The following is a 20,723-nucleotide window of genomic DNA, read 5'->3' on the forward strand; positions in this document are numbered from 1 at the left end:
TGTTGCTGTGGTGCTGAGGCCCAGAGATGGGCTGGGAGGTGCTCAGGTTCAGAGCAAGGGGAGCTGGGGCCCGCAGCTGGGACTCTGAGCTCTGTGTCATTCTGTAGGTTTTTTTTCAAACTTTGTATTTCTCAGCTTTTGTTTCTGTGTTACCCTCTTTGTCTGACTTTCCAACTCAGGCTTCCTCTTCCCCCCACCCATTTCCTGTCTCCCCCTTCTCTCTGCAGCTGAGGTGAACACAGCATAGGCTTCCACCTCACAAACCCCAACAATGCTCTGTGGGCTCCCTTCCCCCAACCTGCTAACTTAGTGCAGGCTCAAGGGGTGGAAACACATGTATGTTTTCCTCTGGGTGGGGTCAAGGCCCAGTTCTTGTGCCTAATAGAGGCCACCTAGAGTTCCTCATAACAGTGGTGACCTGTCCCTCAGCCTACGATGGGTGCTACCCTCAGCAGGGTCCCAGGGGAAAGGGAGATTGTTGGCCTACTTGCTGCTTGTGTCAAGGTTCCTGCCTCCTGCCCATAACAGAAAGTGCTGCCAGTCTGCCGCCTGCACCTGGGTGCCTGGACGGGAGTGTTTGTTCTGTCTTCCACCTGTTGCAGGAGGTGGTGCCAGACCCTGTTCCTCTGACAGGGCTGTGGCCTGGCCTCTACCTGGGTTAGAAGGATTGCCCTTCTCTCCAACCATAATTAGTTGGTGCTGTCCTGCTCACTGCCTACATCAGAGGCTCTTACTCTGCCCTCTTAAAGACACAGGGTTGTCCTGCCCGCTCCCTCAAACAGCCTGTCATCGGGCTTTCTGACTGTAAAAGGTGTTCTGTCTGTGAAAGGGATGTTAGCCTACCCTCTGCAAGTAATAAAACTATTATCCTGTGTCCTGAGATGACTTGGCTGGTGTTCAGCTGCCGAGACTGGCAACATTGGTAGCCTGGTATCTGTCTGACTGTAACACGGTGTCTGCTCTCCAACAATTTCACAGGGATGTTGTCCTCTCCTCTGACTCTGTGGTGATGTTACTTCTGCCCTCCGACTGTAATGAAAGGGTCACTCATCTCTCAGACTGTGACTATGGTGGTGGTGCTACTTGCCTTTCACAGAAAGCTGAGTGCTTGTCTGTCTCCTGTTCATTGGAGTTTAAAGGCTGCCCCTTGAATTTCTTGTCCAGGTGCACCCTGGAGAGCAGGAGGAAGGTTCCATCAAATACCCTCCCTTCACCTCCGAGTGCCACCCTCAGGGGGAGGAGGGCCTAGATTGGAGATGTATAGGATCCCCAAGGGCTGAGAGGCCAGGGGCTATAGCAGCAGGAAGCTTTGGGTGCTGGAGGCTTGTGGTTGGGCTGCTGGGGCCCGGTTGGCTGCGGAGCCCTCAGGAGGAGGCAGGAAGTCAGGGTGGGACGTGGGTGCGAGGAGACAGGCGGTGGCTACGACGCTGAGGGGAGCTGAAACTGTGTCTGGGCAGCCAGGCTAGGCCAGGAAGACCATGTGAATGGGGCCAGAGGGCTCCTGTGCTGGGCAGGTAAGAAATACTGGGAACAGGGACCAGGGGCTGCGGTAAGGGCCGAGAGTCTGCCTAGGGGGCCTGAGAGCAGAGGGCTGCAGCTGGGCATGGAGCCAGGCTCCCTGGGTATGCAGCAGCCCATCAGGCTGGGGGGACAGAATAACCTGGCTGGAGGTCAGGTGGGAGCAGGCAGAACATCCAGATTACCTTTTTTCCTGGGTACTTGTTCTCTCTCTTGTCTGCCACACTGCCCGCCATCAGTCCCCATCTCACTGGGAGCATTTTTCTTGGTGATCTGGACTGACAGGTACTGAAAAGGCCTTCAGAAATCCCTAAACCCAGTCCCTCACCCCGTGATGGATCAGCCTCCTGAGGCCCAGACTGGGCAAAGCACTCCCTCCCCACAGTCCCTGGGAGAGGTGATGGCCTGGGGTATGATCCCTCATGGAGCCGGGTGATGGACAACCTTGAGTCAGGGGTCCCAAGTATCCTTCTGGTTGCTGGGGCAGACCCCGGTGACAAGATCTCCTGAGGGACAGGGAGAGAGGAGAAACCCGGAGCATACGGATAGACACGTGAGAAGTGATTTTAGAATCAGTGACCAGCATTGCTTGAGAGAGGGAGGCATCTTCCGTTGGGAACGGATGGACATGTGAGGGGATATTTATCATCTGGGATGGGGCCTCCAGCATGGAAGTATCTGACAGGACTCTGGGAAGTTATGGGGGAGGTTGAGAGAATGATGGGTGAAGGGAAGAGGAAGGGCTGTTTTTATCCCGGACAGGGATGCAGTTGGCCCTGGGCAAGGACTTCCATCTGGAAAATTGCCACTCCTGCCCCTGCCTTGTATCCACAGGATGTCCTCCCCTCTTCCCTTTGCTCCCTCCTGCTCCAGTCCCCCACCCCCCACTGCTGCTGCATGTGTAGGGCCAACATGTTCTGCTGATTCCTGCTTCAAACCCCAGGAAGGTAGAGGTCCAGGGAGGCCGAGTCACCTCCCTGTCCACCCCCTCACTTTCTAGCTCTCGGCCTGCAGTTTACGGGGTAAGTCCCCACCTGAGCCAGACTTTCCAGGTTTCCCCTGCCTCACCATCCACCACTGGAGTTTTTCTTGACACATAGTTTCCACCGAGTCAGCATGTCCCAGCCTTTCTTTTCTCCCCAGCTCCAAGGCCTACAGCCTCTTTCGGGGTCTGGGAAAACATGCTGACTCTCCCCACATGTCAAGAGGGCTCATCCAGACCCTGGATGGGCCTAAGCAGTCTCCTACATCCAACCTGTGCTGATAGATAATTCACTGTCCCTTGCCCTCGGGGCTCAGGGACAGAGGTTCTTCTCAAAAGGAAAAAGTCCCAAGTGATAGGGCAAGAGAACAGGTGAGGGTTCAGAGGACGAGAAAAGGCTTCCTGGAAGAGTCAAGGCAGTTCTGAGAAGGACAAAGGCCTGTTTTGCAGAGTACCTAGGACATGAAACCAAGGTCACTGTCCCTGGGTTCTGTTCCTTGGGTACCATGAGGACAGAGACCCCAACCGCAGAGCAAGACCAAACGCAAGAGAGCCGGGGGGTTTGGTGTAGTGCAAGGGATGTGCGTTTCGGAGTCCGACCAGGCACAATTCCGGTTCTGCCATTTCCTTGAACAAGTGGCTTCACCGCTCTGAACTCCAGTTTACTTATTGGTAAAGAGACAATAGTAAATCCCTCCCTTACAGAGTGCTTGTGGGGAATCAAAGAGAAAATAATGGCTGCAGTGTGCCCTGGATAGTACCTGACACATAGTAGGTGCTTAATGGAGGTTAACACCCCACCTTCTCTTGCAAATTGTGCACCAAGGGGTAGGGGGGCGCTGTCCACACCCAGAATTACTCCTACTCAGCACCTTGGCAGGCCAGTGAGCAGCCCATTCCCTCACACTTGTGGTGTGGCTTTGCAAATGAACTTGTTTCCTGTGTATAGTAGGTGTGAGAATTCTAGGCTGAGCCACAGGATCCACCTTAGACGAGGGTCCCATACACAGCTTCACACACACACACACACACACACACACACATACACACAACGGGCACCCTCCCTCTCTAGCCCAAACAACATTTATATCATCATTGGAAAATGTATGTGTGCATGTACATTCAGAGGCAGAAGCAGGGACTGCACATACATCACACACTGGATCCTACAAATCCATACACACACCCATGCTGATGGCTTCAAGACCAGGCTCAATTCATTGAAAGCAATGCTGAGGGTAGCTGCGTACGTAGGTAGGATGGGGGCAGGTGGGACAAAGATACCATCCAGGGACTTGACCTCTACCAACAAAATACAGACTTGCTTTTAAAGTCTCGTAAGTGGCATTTCCGATGTGTGTTTTAAAGAATGCTAGGCCCATGAGGCACCTGGAAAGGAAATGGTTCTGGGGACAAATTAACATGGCCTCAGCTGCAGAGTGTCCCATATTTACTTCGTGATCAACGTTAGCTTATTGAAGCTCTGAGAGTCTCCCCAGAGAAAGTCTCCCTGTTTGATTGTTTCTAACCAGTTCAGTGTTTCCCAGACTTCTGTCATCACAGAATCTTTTCCCCTGTACCCCTGTCCCATGCCTGCACCTCTTGAGACAAGGAGAAGAGTGGAAGGGCAAGCTGTATGGTTGATCTTTCTCAGGTGATTTTATTTCTTGGTGGAGTTTCTGCGTTGGTGGTGGTTTTGTTGTTTTTTTTTTGTTTGTTTTTCAATTACAAAATTAGCATGTGGCTGTTTTTAAAAATTCAAACAGTACTGAGGCATTCAAAGAAATATAAGAGACACAGGAAACTAACACAACATTGTAAATCAACTATATTCAATTTAAAGAAAATTAAACTTTAAAAAGAAAGAAAGAAAGAAAGAAAGAAAGAAAGAAAATTAAACTTAAAAAAATATAAGAAATGCGGCTTCTTCCAGTCTCACTCTTGAGATATGCTCATTGTGAACAGTTTGGTGTGCATCCTGCCAGATTTTCCTCTGTGTGTGTGGCTGCTGAAAAGCGTATTGGTTAAGAGCCTAGTCTCTTGAGGCAGGTAGAATGGGGTTCGACTTGCCACTCCACAGACTTATTTGTTATGAGGCCTCAGACAAATTGTTTTGCCCCATTTTAGCCTCTGTTTTTGCATCTGTAAAATGGGGCTATTAATAGTACTTACCTCATAGGATTATTATGAGAATTACATGAAGTCATGCAAATAAAGGCTTAGAACAGAGCCTGGCTTAAAAGAATCCCCTATATATACATCTTTAAATGCAAATAGGCTTATACTCTACATTCTGTTCTGTAACTTGCTTGCCATGTTATGTCTGGGACCTATTTCCACATCAATGCATGGAGATCTACCTCATCTTCAATGGTTTTAGCTAAATGTCGTTAACTTGGTTTAATGGGTAATGGTGGTGATTTTGAGATGCTGTTTCCTGGCAAGTATTGCTGTTTTGCGTTGTCAGTGTTGTCGGGAGTCACAGACATTACAGATCAGCAAGTTGAAGACAGGCCTGAATGCCTCCTGTGAAAATGGACTGGCCCGGGAGAGGGGGACCCACCTCTGTCACAGAGGGCAGGGCCAAGTGCACAGGGACCTCTCTGTCAACTCACCTCTGTGTTCCCAGCTCTAGGTCAGAGCCTGACACATAAGGCAGAGCCATTAAATTTTGGTCGATAGGTTGGCTAAGTAAGAAAACTGTGCCTCCTCCAATTCACCAGTAGAGGCCTAAGCCCAAAGCTTGTGTTGCAGTACATTTTCCCAAACATGGCCCGCGCACCATTGATGCAGGTGAGTGATTTTAGGGGGGTAATGAATGAACATTTACAAATGTGAATGTATGTATTATAGTATGTGTTTATTTTAATATATACTGATTTCTATTTATGGCTGGTGGTAACTGGTTTTCCATTTTTGGTAGTTTCCATTTGAGGTAAATATATTAAAGGTGAAAAAGTGGTCTGTGGAAGTGCCAAAAATCAGAAAGGAAATTGAAAATGCTTCGGGCTGGGGTAATGAAATGCCCATGCTAGCCTCAAATAACTATCTTCTCATTTTTCAGGCCTTACTCTGTACCAAGCACCATTTAAAGTACTTTATTATATAAGATCATCTAGATATCACGTATAATGCTTACAGTAATCCTAGATGCAGGTCCTTTTTTTGAAGATAAAGGAACTGAGGGAGGCTCAGAAAGGTGTAATAACCTGCCCAAAGGCCCTCTGCCAGTGAGTGACTAAGAGGCCTTGGGAATGAACTTGGGTCACTGTGACATGGACATGGTGACCTGAAAACTCCCTGCCCTGCAGACTCTCAGAAACTTTAATAAAGTGGTCTGGATTGCCAAACTAGTCCTGATAAAACCCCCTTGATGCAAAATACATACAGAGGTACATGAGGAAGGGGACCCAATAAAAGGAATTACTAGGGATGTACAAGTTCCTAGTTGGAGGATCCTTTACCAAAAATATCATCTTTAGAATGATTGTTCTACAGTCCTTGTTTATGGCAATAATTATCTATTAGAATCAGGTCTAGGTCCAAGCTGCTCCCAGCTTGTGAGAATAAAGCCATCTTGTTTGCATGCAAGGGAAGGCTTATCTTTCTGTTTTGTTTTTGTTTTTTGTTTTTTAAATATTCTTTTTCATTTTTAAAATTTTTAAAAAATTATTTATTTATTTATTTATTTCAGGGAGGAGGTAATTAGGTTCATCTATTTATTTAGTTTTTTGATGGAGGTACTGGGGATTGAACCCAGGACCTCATGTATGCTAAGCATGGGCTCTACCACTTGAGCTATACCCTCCCCCCCCGTTTTGTTTTTGTGAACTCTGTGAACTCACGGGGTTCATTCAAAGGTGGTATTATATCAAAGAGGGAAAACATGAAAAAGGACACATCCTTGTTTTACCCACAAGAAATTATTTACCATGCCTGTCAACCCTGATTATTGAGTACCATGATGAGGGCTGTGTGGGCATCCACAGTCCAGTCTCTTCATTGAACATACGCAGTTTTTTTTTGGTCAGGGAGGTGATTCAGTTTACTTATTTATTTATTTAATGGAGGTACTAGGGGTTGAGCCTAGGACCTGGTGCATGCTAAGTGCGCACTCTACCACTGAGCTATACCCTCCCCCTGAAAATATGCAATTTTGCCAATAACCAAATCTTGGCCAAAGGAAAAAAACCAAGAAAATATTTTAAATTATTCCTGACAGATTTTGCCACAAGGTGGCCCAGAGTACAACAGTGGTCTGCAGTGGAATAGCCTGCCTGCTTTTTTTTTAATTTAGTTTCTTTTTTTTTGCAATTCTTTTGCTTGTTTGTTTGTTTGTTGTTATTGTTTTAGGGGAGGTAATTAGGTTTATTTATTAAGTTATTAGGTTTATTTCTTTTTTTCATTATTTAGAGAATACTTTATTAGTTTCTGTAATCAAACCTATGTAGGTAAGAACTTATATATTCAATACAGTGTGTTACCCCTATACAAACGCAAAAAATTATGTTTAATGCTTCTAGACCAATATGGCTGTTAATTTCTGTACAATGCCAACAAGTAATTACGTTTATTTCTTAGTGGAGGTACTGGGGATTGAACCCAGGACCTCACACTCTACCACTGAGATATACCTTCCCTACCTTGCCTACTTTTAACATAAAGCATTAGCCAGAGAAAACCAGGCAAGAAGCTGGCACACATTTTGGACAGAATGTTTAACAAATGAATAGGTTTACAGTTTAGAGGAGGAAAAGTGTTGGATATTTTTTTTTAAGGGGACAAAACACCTTCTAGGCCCAGCCAGGCAAGATCATGTCTATGGAATCAATAAAAGTGAACAAGTTGGCAAGAATAGAACTCACTGAGATATGATTCCTAAACAACCCTGGGATCAGAAAATCTAGTCCAGAAGCTTCATGCAGCCTGGAAATTTTGATCAATTCTACAGCATGAGCAGGACCACTATGTGTGTTGGGCACTGTGCTAATGGACAAGAAGGGGTAGGAACTGAAATCTAGTCCTCATTCCACTCTCTGTTTGAAACCACAGGGAAGTGGCCCTTTATAACCGGTACAAAGTGCTCTGTGGACCATGGACAGACCTTGAGTTTGACAGAAAACATTACAGACCCTGGTCAGAGGAGATCTGGAACCTACAAAATTCCTTCTATTGACCTTGAATTCCTGAGCTGGGAGAGAATGTCCTGTTTCATTCACCCCAGAATCTGCCCTTGTTGCTGGTCTTAAGAGCCCTGGGGATTCTCTGGATCTGTTCCCCCTTCCTCCCATCCTTTCTTCCTTCCTTCCTTCGTTCCTTCCTTCTGATGAGAAATTTATATTAAGCTTTAATTTTGATTTTCTTTTTGCTGACCTCATTTTTTAACTTGGTTTGATCATTTTGGCTACCCAGCAATCTTTGTCAAACTAAGACTAAGATGGGACCCACATTTTGTATAAATAAATACATGCATATAAGACAACACAATTATATAGGGACAGGCACAAATTATACATACCCTGTTCTGTTATACATCCATCTGCACACACAGACTCTTACACACCCATGGGCGTGAACACATAAGCACAATGCTCGCTGATTCATAGACCTCCATATGCACGGACACTTGTATTCACCAGTCCAGTAAATGTATACTCACAAACACACATTCTAGGTAGAGGGAGAACTGTTTTAGAGAAAAAGGCCTTTCTTAACCGCACAATGATCAAACCTCCTTCCTGGTCTATTTTTCTCCATGAACTCTCAGGATTCCCTACCCTCTTTAGACTTTCCAGGAAGTGAACAATAGAGGAGAGTACCTTGATAAAGGAGGTAGAAGCCTGGTTTGAGTTTCACCTCTGCCAAGGCCCCTCATGTGCTATGGGGAAAATCACTCAACTTCTCTGATCCAACAGTTTCTCTATTTTTAAAGCGAGGCTGGTGAATTACACTAGTGCTTCTAAACTCTTCCCTCCAGAGACTCCTTCGCCTTTCCCTTGTTGAACTTCCTCCCCTCCCACCATGGGTCTCATGATTTTGAAGTTTTTGCTTATTAAACTACCTCACATAGGTACTAATTTTCTTGTTTTCTAGTTCACATTTTAATCAGAGACTTAACTAAGTATGCATTGAAGAAACAGTAATCCAAGTTGTCAAACTAAGGAACAAATCATAGTACCATTTCCCTTCAGATTTTTAAAATATTGAAATAAACTGCAGGCCTTCAACATTATCCTGGGGCCTCATAGGAGCATGTAGCTCCCAGTGGCTGGAAGCCACTCACCAAAATAACCTCTGGGGTCCTGGGGTCTTCTGATTGCTGCCCGGCCCTATACTCTAAAGCTCACACTTTTGGGAGGGGGCAGGGCCTTCTATCTGCAGCTGGAAGACTCTAGGAGCACAAAACAAGTCACAGAGGAAACACTAGGGGTCACATACCCAGCAGAGTTACCAAGTTCTTTTCAGATTAATTTAACACAGCTTGACTTTTTCTCACTCCTGGTCCCTGTCTCCCCCCACACCCCTGCCCGGGTGTGGGGAGGTAATTAGATTTATTTATTTATTCTTGGATGAGGTACTGGGGATTGAACCCAAGACCTCATGCATGCAAGCATGTGCTCTACCACTTCGAGCTATACCTTCCCCCTTGAATTATTATTTTTTTTAGAGTCCACATATAAGTGATAGCATATACTAATTTATCTTTCTCTGTCCAGCTTATTTCACTTAGTATGATAATTTCTAGGTCCATCCATGTTGCTGCAAATGGCAATATTTCATTCTTTTTTATCTGGCCCCAGTCTTTAAGGACATCAGATTCCTTCTGGGAGGCCCAGATTCATGCAGGATATAGGTCCTGCCTGTATGCTCTCCCGGACCCTGACCCAAGGCCTTGTGGCTCCTTTTTCCTTCCCATGTGACCCTACTGTGGACTAGGAACCAGCTTCCAACCCTATGATCTTCAGCCTAGATTCCTACTGCCCCTTCTACCGGCCTCTCCTTACTGCTGCACCCCTGTCCATCCTCTTTTCTCACCTCGAAACTTTTCTCATCTTTCTCTTAGTCTTTTCCAAAGCCTCCAAGAATGTCAAGCCTAGAAGGGACCTTACTGATCTAAGCTGACATCTCATCCCATGTTGGTGTTCTCTGTGTAATATAACCAACCTGTGGTTTTCCAAGGCCTATTTGAGTATCACAAACAACAGAATGCTCATGGCCTTATCAGACAGCTTAGCTCATCTTAGGCTAGTTCCAGGTTGTTATTAGTTTTTTTCTGGAGGCTTCTGCTGCTAATCAGTTCCTGGCCATAGTAAAATTAGCAATCAAAAAAATCAATAGCCATATGCAGCCACAGATGGGTGGGACTCTGGCTGAACAGGATTTCTCAAATGTGTCCCCGCGATGCTCCAGGATTTCTAACAGTAGAAGGAGAGTAAATGGATACCCTTTTCCTTGAAAGGCTCTTGATTTGGCTTAAAATTCCTTGTACATTTTGTATTTTTCTCTATTTGTAATAGATCTATGTTTGTTTAACTCTGTGACTAAGTTTTGGGAAGGTGCATGCTTTGGGAAGGTGCACACCCGTGACTTCCAGTACCCATGAAAGGTTGTAAGTATCTCAGTTTAAGAAACATGAGTTTAAAGCAAAGAGGATTATGGACCAGTCCCATTCTCCCACCTTCCAAAGGAAGGGTTGGTAGGGCAGACTGGGCAGTGATGGAAGACTTTCTAAGCTCAAAACTAAGCTAAAATTTATCTAAGCTTCTGAGAAAAGGGTGATGGTCCCCAACTGACAGAGAAGGTAAAGTGAGGCTTGGGTAGAATGATTTCAGCAAAGTGACACAATAAATATCAGAACCAGAATTTGAACATAGATCTCTCTGATTCTGGGGCCTGTGCTTGAATCTTCTTCTTCTTCTTTTTTAATTGAAATATAATTGACATATTTCTTTAAAAGTTGCTAACCAAAAAACCACCACTGCTCCCCACTTCCACTTGGTCCCAGCATGGATTAACAACTCTAGCTTTGTTCGGCCCCAAATTGTGTGAATTTAAGCAGGCCTTTTCTGCCCTGGCCCCGGTTTGCTCATCTAAAATCAGAGGTTAGACTTGGTGGTTTCTAAGACATTTTGCAGGTGGAGAATCTGTGCTTTAACCCTCTGCATACTAGTCAACAATTATTAACAAGAATAGTTCTGGGTGCTGGGACATTTAGGAAAATAAAACACAGCTTCTGCTCTTGATGAATCCCCCATCTCATTAAGGGGGTAGGAGATGCAGTGGGACTGACACATCAGTTAGTCTAATCATGGCACTCAGTGTCTAAGTTGATGATCGTGGGCTGAGTGGAACATTGTAAGAGCAAAGAGCACTGGGAAGCCTTCATCGGACAGGTGATATTTGAGCTGAGCCTTGAGTTCAACAGGTGGACAAAAGTATTCCAGGGCAGGGGAACCACATGCAAAGGAATGCTGTAAGGAAAGTGTGAAGTTTTGAGAAGTAGCTCAGAACACAGGCTGTGTGAATGTGTGGGTAGGGATGCTTGTTTGTCTGTCTGTGTGTGTGTAACAGAATAGACAGAGGAGGTGGATTTGATATTGATATGAAAGGATCTTGAATGCATGGTAAATTAAACTTTATCTGAGGACTAGTGCTTTCCAAGCAGTTCTGAGGAGCAGCCCCGGGAAGGAGGTGCTGCAGGGACTCCTAGGAGCTTCAGGCAGAACAGCTCCACTTTTACCTGCTTCATCTATGGGGTTCTGCTTGATTTCATCTGACAAAAAGTTTCCACTGCTCAAGCAAGCAAACAAATAAAAAAGATATGACCAATAGGGCTGCTGAAGGGTTTTCTGCTGGGAAGCAGCAGAAAGAAGCTTCTGAAGGAGACTCTGTGTGTGGGAGACTGGGGGAGCAGAGGCCCGATGGCTGACATTCAGGAGCAGGAGTCTTATTTACCTTCCTTGGCTGGAGAGGGGAATTATAGTTAGGAGGTGAGGCGCACACACCCTTCTGGTAGGGGAGGATCAAAACTTAGGTCTCCCCTAGGGCTTGGCGAAGTGTATGTGATCTCTAGTAGGTAGTCCCCCAACTTGGGGGATGGGCAGAGAGAGAGGGAGGGGGGAGAGGCAGGAAGTGGGCTTCTAGACTAACAAAGGTGCCTGTGGCGGTTTGCCCAGCCCAGGTGGGAGGGCGGGGCCTAGGGCTCAAAGAGGGGCCATGTGTGACTTTACTGGGAGCTAGGACCACATTTCAGATTTCTGTGGCTGGTGATTGTGGGCTGGGGGCCTGGCCACCTCAGGCACTTGCGGAAATTCCCAGGGCTAGGCCCTAGCATGTCTGATGTTGGGGAAGTAGCTCTTGGGGAGTCCTTTCAGCCCCCTCTCCACTCTCCCAGGGACCATGGGCTGTAGCTGCAGCTCAAACCCTGAAGATGATTGGATGGAAAACATCGATGTATGTGAGAACTGCCATTACCCAATAGTCCCACTGGATGTCAAGGCCACGGTAAGAGGCAAGACAGGGGGCTTGGTGAGGGAGTTGGGTGGTGTGTACAACCCAGAAGAAAGAAATGGACCAACACTACAGGTCCTTGAAATAACAACGAGGCCCCCTCCTCTGCAATACAGAATGGAAAGAAGCCCAGAGAGGGGAAGGGAGTCTCCTAATGTCACACAGCAATCGGCTAGCAAATTCAGTGATAAGATGCGGCCAAGCTCAAGTGAAGGAGAGCAGGGTAGTGGGGAGGGGAGATAGGGTCTGACACAGACTCCTGCTCTCTGTCTCTGCTCATCCCCCTCTCTCCCCTACAGCTGCCCATCCAGAATGGCTCTGAAGTGCGGGATCCACTGGTCACTTATGAAGGCTCCAACCCTCCAGCCTCTCCACTGCAAGGTGACTTCAACCACCAAGGCCCCAAAGATAAGGACCCTTGGCTGTGGGCCTTCATCTCCTCCCCACCTACCCTCCACCTGTCCTTCCATCCCCTTAGTCTTTTCCTCTGCCCTGTTTAACTCATGAACTCATACTCCCAGCCTATTTCAGAGTAGTTCTCCCTGACGCTCCCTGTTTTTACAGACAACCTGGTTATCGCCCTGCACAGCTATGAGCCTTCTCACGATGGAGACCTGGGCTTCGAGAAGGGTGAACAGCTACGTATCCTGGAGCAGTGAGTGCCCCGGTCGCGCCACCCATCCTTGCCCAGTGGTAGAGTGTGAGGGAGCGGGGATTCCGGGTACCGCAGCCCTCCTGCGGCCCTTGATCTGGCTTGCAGTGGATGCTCTTGAGACAAAATGGGAGGCTCCGGAGTGCTAAGCTGCAGGGTGGGGTGGCATGGCCTAACTGGGGGTCCCGAGGGAGGGTTTCCTGCTTAGTCCAAGACAGAGCAGACCACGCTAACTGCCGCTGTCGCGCAGGAACGGCGAGTGGTGGAAGGCGCAGTCCCTGACCACAGGCCAGGAAGGTTTCATCCCCTTCAACTTCGTGGCCAAAGCAAACAGCCTGGAGCCCGAACCGTGAGTAGGGACTCGTCGAAGAGATGGGTGGGAGTAGATCCAGGGACCCTGGAGCAAAGGAGAGGTGGTGGTGAAGGCTTGAGGGTGATGGAGGAAGAACGGACCAACAAATGAAAGAAGCCTTCGCTTCTGCCTTGCGCAGATGGTTCTTCAAAAACCTGAGCCGCAAGGACGCGGAGAGGCAGCTCCTGGCGCCCGGGAACACGCACGGTTCCTTCCTGATCCGGGAGAGCGAGAGCACCGCGGGTGAGCCGCTAGGCGGGGCCTCGAGGGCGGGGCCATGGGCGGGGCCGCGGGCTGGGGCTGCTGCTCCCAGAGGTCCTGGTGCTGAGAGCCCGATGCGGGTTGGGGTGGCGCGTGAGGGGAGGTGCGACTCGCTGGAGGCCACCCCTCCCCCTCTGTTGTGTTCCTTCATCCTTTCTTCCATTCAGGGTCGTTTTCATTGTCTGTCCGGGACTTCGACCAGAACCAGGGAGAAGTGGTGAAACATTACAAGATCCGTAACCTGGACAAAGGCGGCTTCTACATCTCCCCTCGCATCACTTTTCCTGGCTTGCATGAACTGGTCCGCCATTACACAAGTGAGCCCAGCAGGACTCCCTCAGACGTGCGCCTGAGGCTCCTTCACCTGTGCCCTATCAGCCTGCCTCCCCTAAGTCCCTCTCAGGGGTAACCTCCACCCGTCTCCTTCATTCCCCCTGTAAAGGGTGAGGTGCGGTACCCTAGAGCCCTAGAGGTCAGGTGACAGCCCCCCACATCCTCTGCCAGTACACTTCCTCAGGTGCGGACCGGGTGGGGACCCCGAGTCCCGCGATATTGGGAGCCCTACCCTTCTCCCTTGTCCTCACAGATTCTTCGGACGGGTTGTGCACGCGGTTGAGCCGCCCCTGCCAGACCCAGAAGCCCCAGAAGCCCTGGTGGGAGGACGAGTGGGAGGTTCCCAGGGAGACGCTGAAGCTGGTGGAGCGGCTGGGGGCTGGCCAGTTCGGGGAGGTGTGGATGGGTGAGTGAGGCCTTCCAGGACTGCGGAGAAGGGGGGAGGGGAGGAGTCTACTGAGGTCGTGAGAGTCCTACGACAGTGTCCTGTTTCAGGGCAGCTGCCTGGCTCTGGGTGCATGGGCTCCGACTGACTTCCTCCAACACCTTCTTGCCTCAGGGTACTACAACGGGCACACGAAGGTGGCAGTGAAGAGCCTGAAGCAGGGCAGCATGTCCCCCGATGCCTTCCTGGCCGAGGCCAATCTCATGAAGCAGCTGCAGCACCAGCGACTGGTTCGGCTCTACGCTGTGGTCACCCAGGAGCCCATCTACATCATCACGGAATACATGGAGAATGGTGGGCGGCGCCGCCATGGGTGGCCCCAGGGAGGGGCGCTGTGGTCTCCTCTGCTCCTATTAGCGGGTGAAGATATGCAGGGCTCAGCCCTGAGGTTTTCTAGAGGAATTTTCCTGAGCCCCTAAAGATTAACCTCCAGGGGCGACAAGAGGGTATTTGAAGAGGGTGTGTCATTAAAGCCCCCTCTGGGAGCCCAGCCTGAGGTGGCAGGCTGTAGAAGAGCATTCACCCACACCCCCCAGTCTTCCTTGACCTGCAGCCCTGTTTGCCTTCTTCAAAGCCCTACCTTGATTTAAGGATGCTTGATCTCAGGAGATGAGTATGTCCCTAACCCCATTTCTCTCCCTTCTGCTTCTGAGCCTTAGGAGGGCAGATCTGTTCCAAAGTCCTCCTTTTCAGTTCTGGGTGGGCCTCCCCCTCCCTTGGTCCAATGTTGGACAGAGTGAGAGCCCCAGGAAGGTAAATAGGAATTTCTAGGTCCAGCTTTGCCCCTGATTTGCTGTGTGACACAGGCCAAGTCCCTGTCCCACCTCTTATGTGCAGTTTCCCCAAGTATAACAGCAGAAATCTAAATGGGCTTATCCAGAAATAAGAGTAGTCATTAAGGACTCCAGAGTCTGATTGCCTGGGTTGGAACCCTGGCTTCAGGATTGTGTGGCCTTGGGCTGATCACTTCACTTCTCTCTGCCATGGTTTCCTCATCTGTAAAATGGTGATAATAATGCAATAGTAACTTTCTTGTAGGGTCTTTGTGGGGATGAAAGTTAATGCATATAAAGCAGAGCAGTGGCTGCCATATAGTAACTGCCCAGTAAGTTTTTTGTTATCTGGTTCTGATTCTTTGGGAGTATAAGATCTGTCTACCTTTTAGGAAGGGAAAAAAGCTGTTAATTGGCTAATGGATTCTGGAAATGAAAAATAGGTTTTATCCTGCGGGCTGCTTTCATTTGGTAGTTGCTTGAAGTTCTGTGTTGAGAAGGATTCTGAGGTTCACTGAAAGTGAGTGCTGGGATTGATTAGCAACATCTGCCATGGACACAATGGAGGAATGGCGGCATATGTCCACATTTGCTGCCTCTGGGTGAGGTCTTTGTCTTTAGTGACTAATTCAGCACTCATAGAGGGGACACTCAGGTTGTTGTCATCTTCACACAGGGTTTTAATCTCTTGAGAAGAGCCAGTGATCACTAGCTCTGTTCCAGCCACTCCCATCCTTGGTCTTCTCCTAGTCACCCTCTGCTACCAGAGACGTAGTCTCTTAGGCCCCCAGGCCTCTTTCCATACTCTGTTTGGTATATTCAGCACACATTTATTGCTGCTTACTGTGGGCTAGAAACACTGATGGATAAAACAAGGCTCCTGCTATCAGGGAAACCTTATTTTAGTTATGTACACTAGGAAAACCAGAGTCTGGGCAAGTTCCAGCATGCTGTGGGGAAGGCAGATGATGATGCAATTTATTATGCCTGGTAGGATCTAGAGAGGCTTTCTAGAGGACAAGTCTAGCTGGGCCATGTATGAAAAGTAGAATTTTTAGGCGAGATGGGATGAAGAGACTTTGGAGTGAGAACCCAGTGGTTTATGTGAAAAATCTCAACATTGTCTAGGGTGAGTAGAGTGAAAGGGGCAGGAGTTGAGGAAAGAGAAGAAGCTACAAATATGGGACTTGCAGGGCTTTGTATGCCTGGCTGAGGAGTTTACGCTCTATCCCATTGGTGACAAGAAGCTTGCAGACCCATCTAAGAGTGCAGCATCCTAGTCCCTGGGATGTTCACACATCCTGGGTATCCTCACTCTGAACACACATTCCTTCATTTGTAGCTCTTACTCTTTCTTTCCACATGTGAGACACTGCTTCTAGACCCCCAGTCAGAGGAAAAGGGTCTGGGAGCTTTCTCCTGGGGCATCTTGGGTCAGCAACTCTTGCTTCTGCCCACAGGAAGCCTGGTGGATTTTCTCAAGACCCCCACAGGCATCAAGCTGACCATCAACAAACTCTTGGACATGGCAGCCCAAGTAAGGAGACCTGGGAGAGGCTGGTGGTGGGCGCAGGGCAGTGGGATAAGGATGTTGGCCCAGGATTGCTGACCTGTACCCGGCCTGCAGATTGCAGAGGGCATGGCATTCATTGAAGAGCGAAATTACATCCACCGTGACTTGAGGGCAGCCAACATCCTGGTGTCAGATACCTTGAGCTGCAAGATCGCAGATTTTGGCCTAGCACGTCTGATTGAGGACAATGAGTACACAGCCCGAGAGGGTAGGTGTGGGATATGAGGGAAGTCTGGGGTCTACAGGGTCTGGCCAAGCAGACCCCAGTGACCTCACTCTGCCTCCCTCCAGGGGCCAAGTTTCCCATTAAGTGGACAGCACCAGAGGCCATTAACTACGGGACATTCACCATCAAGTCGGACGTGTGGTCTTTCGGGATCCTGCTGACAGAGATTGTCACTCATGGCCGCATCCCTTACCCAGGTCAGGGTCAAGGGCAGTAACTGAAGGGGTTGATGGGGAAGGGCAGCAAATCCATCTTTCCACTCACTTTTTCCCAGCCTGGGAATCTGAAACTTTCTAGCTGCTTCTCCTCCATCCCTCAGGGGTGTCACTCCTATATCCCCCAGGGCTGGCTTCCATCTCCCTCTTCAGATCTCTCTTCCTTCAATAATCCCAGCTCTCTTCTTTAGTTCTGACACAGGCAGCCTAGTATGTAGAAGAGGATCTGGCCTGGGAGGCAAGAGACCTGCTTTTTGTTACCAGATCTGCCACTGATGCTTTCTGTTTGGCTTTGATCAGATCATTCCTTGTTTTCCCAGCTATAAAATGTGGGGTTAGAACAGTACCTGATCCATACTAAGCACTCAAGAGTGTTAGGTTATATTATTAATCACTTTGGGCAAGTGACTTTGGGCAGATGACATCACCTCTCTGAGCCTCAGTTTCATGATATGAAAAACAAGACTATTTGGAAGAGAGCTTGATTCAGATACTCACTAAACACTGACTTCCCTCCCCTCTGAAGCTTTCTGTGCAAAGAGCGAGAGAGACATGTAAACAACTAATTCTCACCCTCTCCCACCCCTCCCTCTAACTCCTGGATCAAAGTCCTTTACCTCTGAATTCAGGCAAGACAGGATTGGAATTTTTTTGGAAGGACCTTACTTGGAAATTCTGGGGAAAGGAAATGGAACACAAAGACAGGGTAGGGAGGTTATGGAGCACAGTGGTGGGACTGGCAGAAGCTTCCCATGTCGCCAGCGCAGTGTGCACAGAACTTTGCTCCTAGAAAGGTAAAGTCACCTGAATCAGGTGAGAGTCTGCAGGATCCTTGCTGCCCTGGACTTGCCCCATCACAGAGTCCAGGGGCAGCGCTGGGGCTAGACCCACATTCCAGTCATCCTGCAAAGGGCTGTCACTGCTCCCTTAGATAATTTTTGTATTGAAGGAAAAAGGCAGAGAAAGTATGATGATAAATGGCAACTGACACATGGCTTCAGGGTCAGGGAGGCTACGGGGAGTAATGGGGACCTGGCTGAACTTGCATCTGCTCCAGCAGATGGTTGCTATTAAGACACGGGGGCCCAAAATACAGATCTTTGTCTTTTCAAGAGAAGCCAAAACACGGAGTTTTAGGACAGTTTGCCCATTTCCAAATATTGATGATGATTCAGATTATTTAAAAACACTATAGGGGCCAAACCAAAGTATGTCTGTGGGCTATATTTAGGCTGGGTGTAGCCAGTGGGTTTGTACCCTTGACTGTAGCCATGAGTGTTGTCCCCTAGCCTATCATCTTTCGGTGTCCTGGTTTTGACGTGAGGGATGCATAGTTAGAGGCCCCCCCAGGCGCAAAGCCTGGGGAGGAAAGATCTCTCCAGTCTGGTGCTTTATAGGAGCAAAACTCCTGTTTTGCTGGGACCCTCTAAGGGTCAGGCTCTGGGACTGCCTGTCACAGTCTCCTGAGAGGAGACTGAAAGAGAAACCAGAGGCCACATGGGTAATTCAGAAACAGGGAGCTTTATTTCTGCTGTGATCCTGCAGTTCTACAGAGCAGCTCCTCTTGGGGTTCACATGCAAGGAGCCTACCAAGGGGCCAGCACAAAGGGAGGGAACTGGCCCAAAGATGGCTTCATCTGGGTCATGGAGGGGCCTAGTGGACCTTCTCTGCCCCATGTAGAATCTGCCTTGGTAGAGCCCAGTGTCCATTTGGCTTCCTGATGCAGCATCTCATATGCCTTTTCCCAAAGCTGGAGAGGCCTCCCCACTGTCCTGGCCATGGGGCCCCCATCCCACCCTGGGCCCTGACCACCCCATCCTTCCCCACCAAACCATGATAATCACAAGTACTCTTTATGCAGCATCTCCTCTGCAGGTACTATACTCAGTGCTATGTATGCACTGTCTCATTCAATCTTCATAACAACTCTATGAGGTAGGAGGTACTATTGTCCCATTTTCCAGATGAGGAACCTGAGGCTCAGAGAGGTATGGTGGCTCACTCAAGGTCTCACAGCCACACGTGTGTGTTATTGAGTGTTTAAGTCACAGCAGACACTGCAGGTGGGCACAACTGACCTTTAGCAGGTACTGCTGGTATGCCCTTACCGTTGATGAAGACCAAGGTCCCTTTGGATTGGTGCTCACATCATACCAGTTGTTAAATATTTTGAACATCACCCCCTGCCTGTGGGCTTCCAAAGCCTGGAGCCTTGATGTCAGTTCTCCCATCAACCTCTAGGGATGACCAATCCTGAGGTGATTCAGAACCTGGAGCGAGGCTACCGCATGGTACAACCTGACAACTGTCCAGAGGAGTTGTACCACCTCATGATGCTGTGCTGGAAGGAACGCCCGGAGGATCGGCCCACTTTTGACTACCTGCGCAGCGTGCTGGAGGACTTCTTCACGGCCACGGAGGGCCAGTACCAGCCCCAGCCCTGAGAGGCCTGGCTGGCTGGGGCTTGGAGCCCTCCCCCCATCTTGCCAACCGGGCTGGGGGAGATGCAGTTTTTGTGTCACACCCATGTGCCCTATGCACATATGGACTCTGTGTGTGAATGCCACCTATGTGCAACACATACACTTCTTGTGCCCTATTCATGGGTTCTGTGTGGGCTCTGCACATGTGCTTGTACATGTGTGGCCTGTGTATGTATGTCTTGGACATTTGTTCAAGCTGTCCCTTTCTGGGTCCCCCTATTTCCAAGACCACCAAAGAGAGGAGAGAGGCCCGTGATTGACACCAGGTTCTCCTGCCCCCTTTTCCTTTCTCCTGATCCTCAAGGAGCTCCTTGAGGGCTGGGACCTTGTCTAATACCTCTGTGTGCTCCTCTTTGGTGCCTGGCACACATCAGGAGCTCAATAAATGTCTGTGTTGGTGAAGATTGTATCTTTCTTCTCCCCACTCCCATCTCCTCTTCCTTGGGAGTGGGGAGTGGGCATTCAGAAGATGGAAACTATGATGCCCTGAATTGGGGTGAAAGGTGGGATGAAGGAACATCTGAACTTTTTCCAGTCCTGCTGATGTTGGGGGCCAAGAGGAGGTCCCTATACTTTGCTGTATGGGTTCTTTGAACCTCTTCAAAATCCTGCCCTAAAGGATTATGGGTAATCCCTACCCAGACCCTTTTAGAGAGTAGATGTGTCCTGTGACTATCACCCCTCCTCCATTATCTAAGGGCAACAGCATTTTTTACAGCTACTGATTCAAGGGCTCAGATATGTTCTGATTCACCTTCAAGATATTTTTAAACATTGAAATAATTCACTCAGTTAACAAATATTTATTGAACATCTAATGTGTGCCAGACACAATTCTGGGCTCCTAGGATATGCAGTAGATAAGCAAGATCTCTAATGGAATTTACATGCTTTAAGGGAAGATAGACAATAAACATCATGAAGAAGTAAATGATACAGGATGCTACAAAGTGAGAGTGCTCAGGGGAAAACAGCAGGGTAAGGGGAGTTAGGAATGGCGTGTTTAGGGGAGGTTTGTTTAAAGAGGGTGGTCTGGGAAGGCTTCACTGAGGTGACTTGAAGACTTGATAGGACTCAGAGGTGAGGGGTGAGCCATATGGTATTGGGGGCTGGGAGGAGCAGTCAGGCAGAGGGAACAGCCTGAGGCAGAAGCTTGCTGGCAGGCTCAGAAAGGTACTGTTGTCCTAAGGGAGGGGAATATGGGGCTTGGGGCCTTGTGGCCTTTGCAGGTGCCATTTTGAGGAGACATTGCAGGGATTTGTGCTGAGCCATGACATGATCTGACTTATATTTTAAAAGGATGGCACTTACTGCTGTCTTGAAAATATACTGAGTTAGCAATTTATAAAACTGGGGAGGTTTTTGTATAAAATTCCAGATTTCTGTCTTCTCTTGAAAA

General features: G+C 48.5%; 1 protein-coding gene across 2 annotated transcripts; it reads left to right on the forward strand.

The window, feature by feature from the left end:
* The first annotated feature begins 1,364 nt into the window (after positions 1–1,364).
* Positions 1,365–19,733, forward strand: LCK (LCK proto-oncogene, Src family tyrosine kinase). Of its 2 annotated transcripts, XM_006176202.3 has the most exons (13): positions 1,365–1,514; positions 11,895–12,004; positions 12,310–12,391; positions 12,575–12,665; positions 12,913–13,011; positions 13,154–13,257; positions 13,443–13,592; positions 13,862–14,014; positions 14,168–14,347; positions 16,287–16,363; positions 16,454–16,607; positions 16,691–16,822; positions 19,083–19,733. In XM_006176202.3, exons 2-13 carry the CDS (start codon positions 11,900–11,902, stop codon positions 19,283–19,285), a joined length of 1,530 nt encoding a protein of 509 aa, XP_006176264.2. In that variant the 5' UTR covers positions 1,365–1,514; positions 11,895–11,899; the 3' UTR covers positions 19,286–19,733. The 2 variants fall into 2 exon arrangements, with proteins under 2 accessions (XP_006176264.2, XP_032351695.1); XM_032495804.1 differs by lacking the exon at positions 13,862–14,014 and having other exon boundaries at positions 19,083–19,726.
* Positions 19,734–20,723: the final 990 nt, after the last annotated feature.

This window comes from Camelus ferus, chromosome 13 (genome assembly GCF_009834535.1).
Source record: "Camelus ferus isolate YT-003-E chromosome 13, BCGSAC_Cfer_1.0, whole genome shotgun sequence".
NCBI lineage: Eukaryota > Metazoa > Chordata > Mammalia > Artiodactyla > Camelidae > Camelus > Camelus ferus.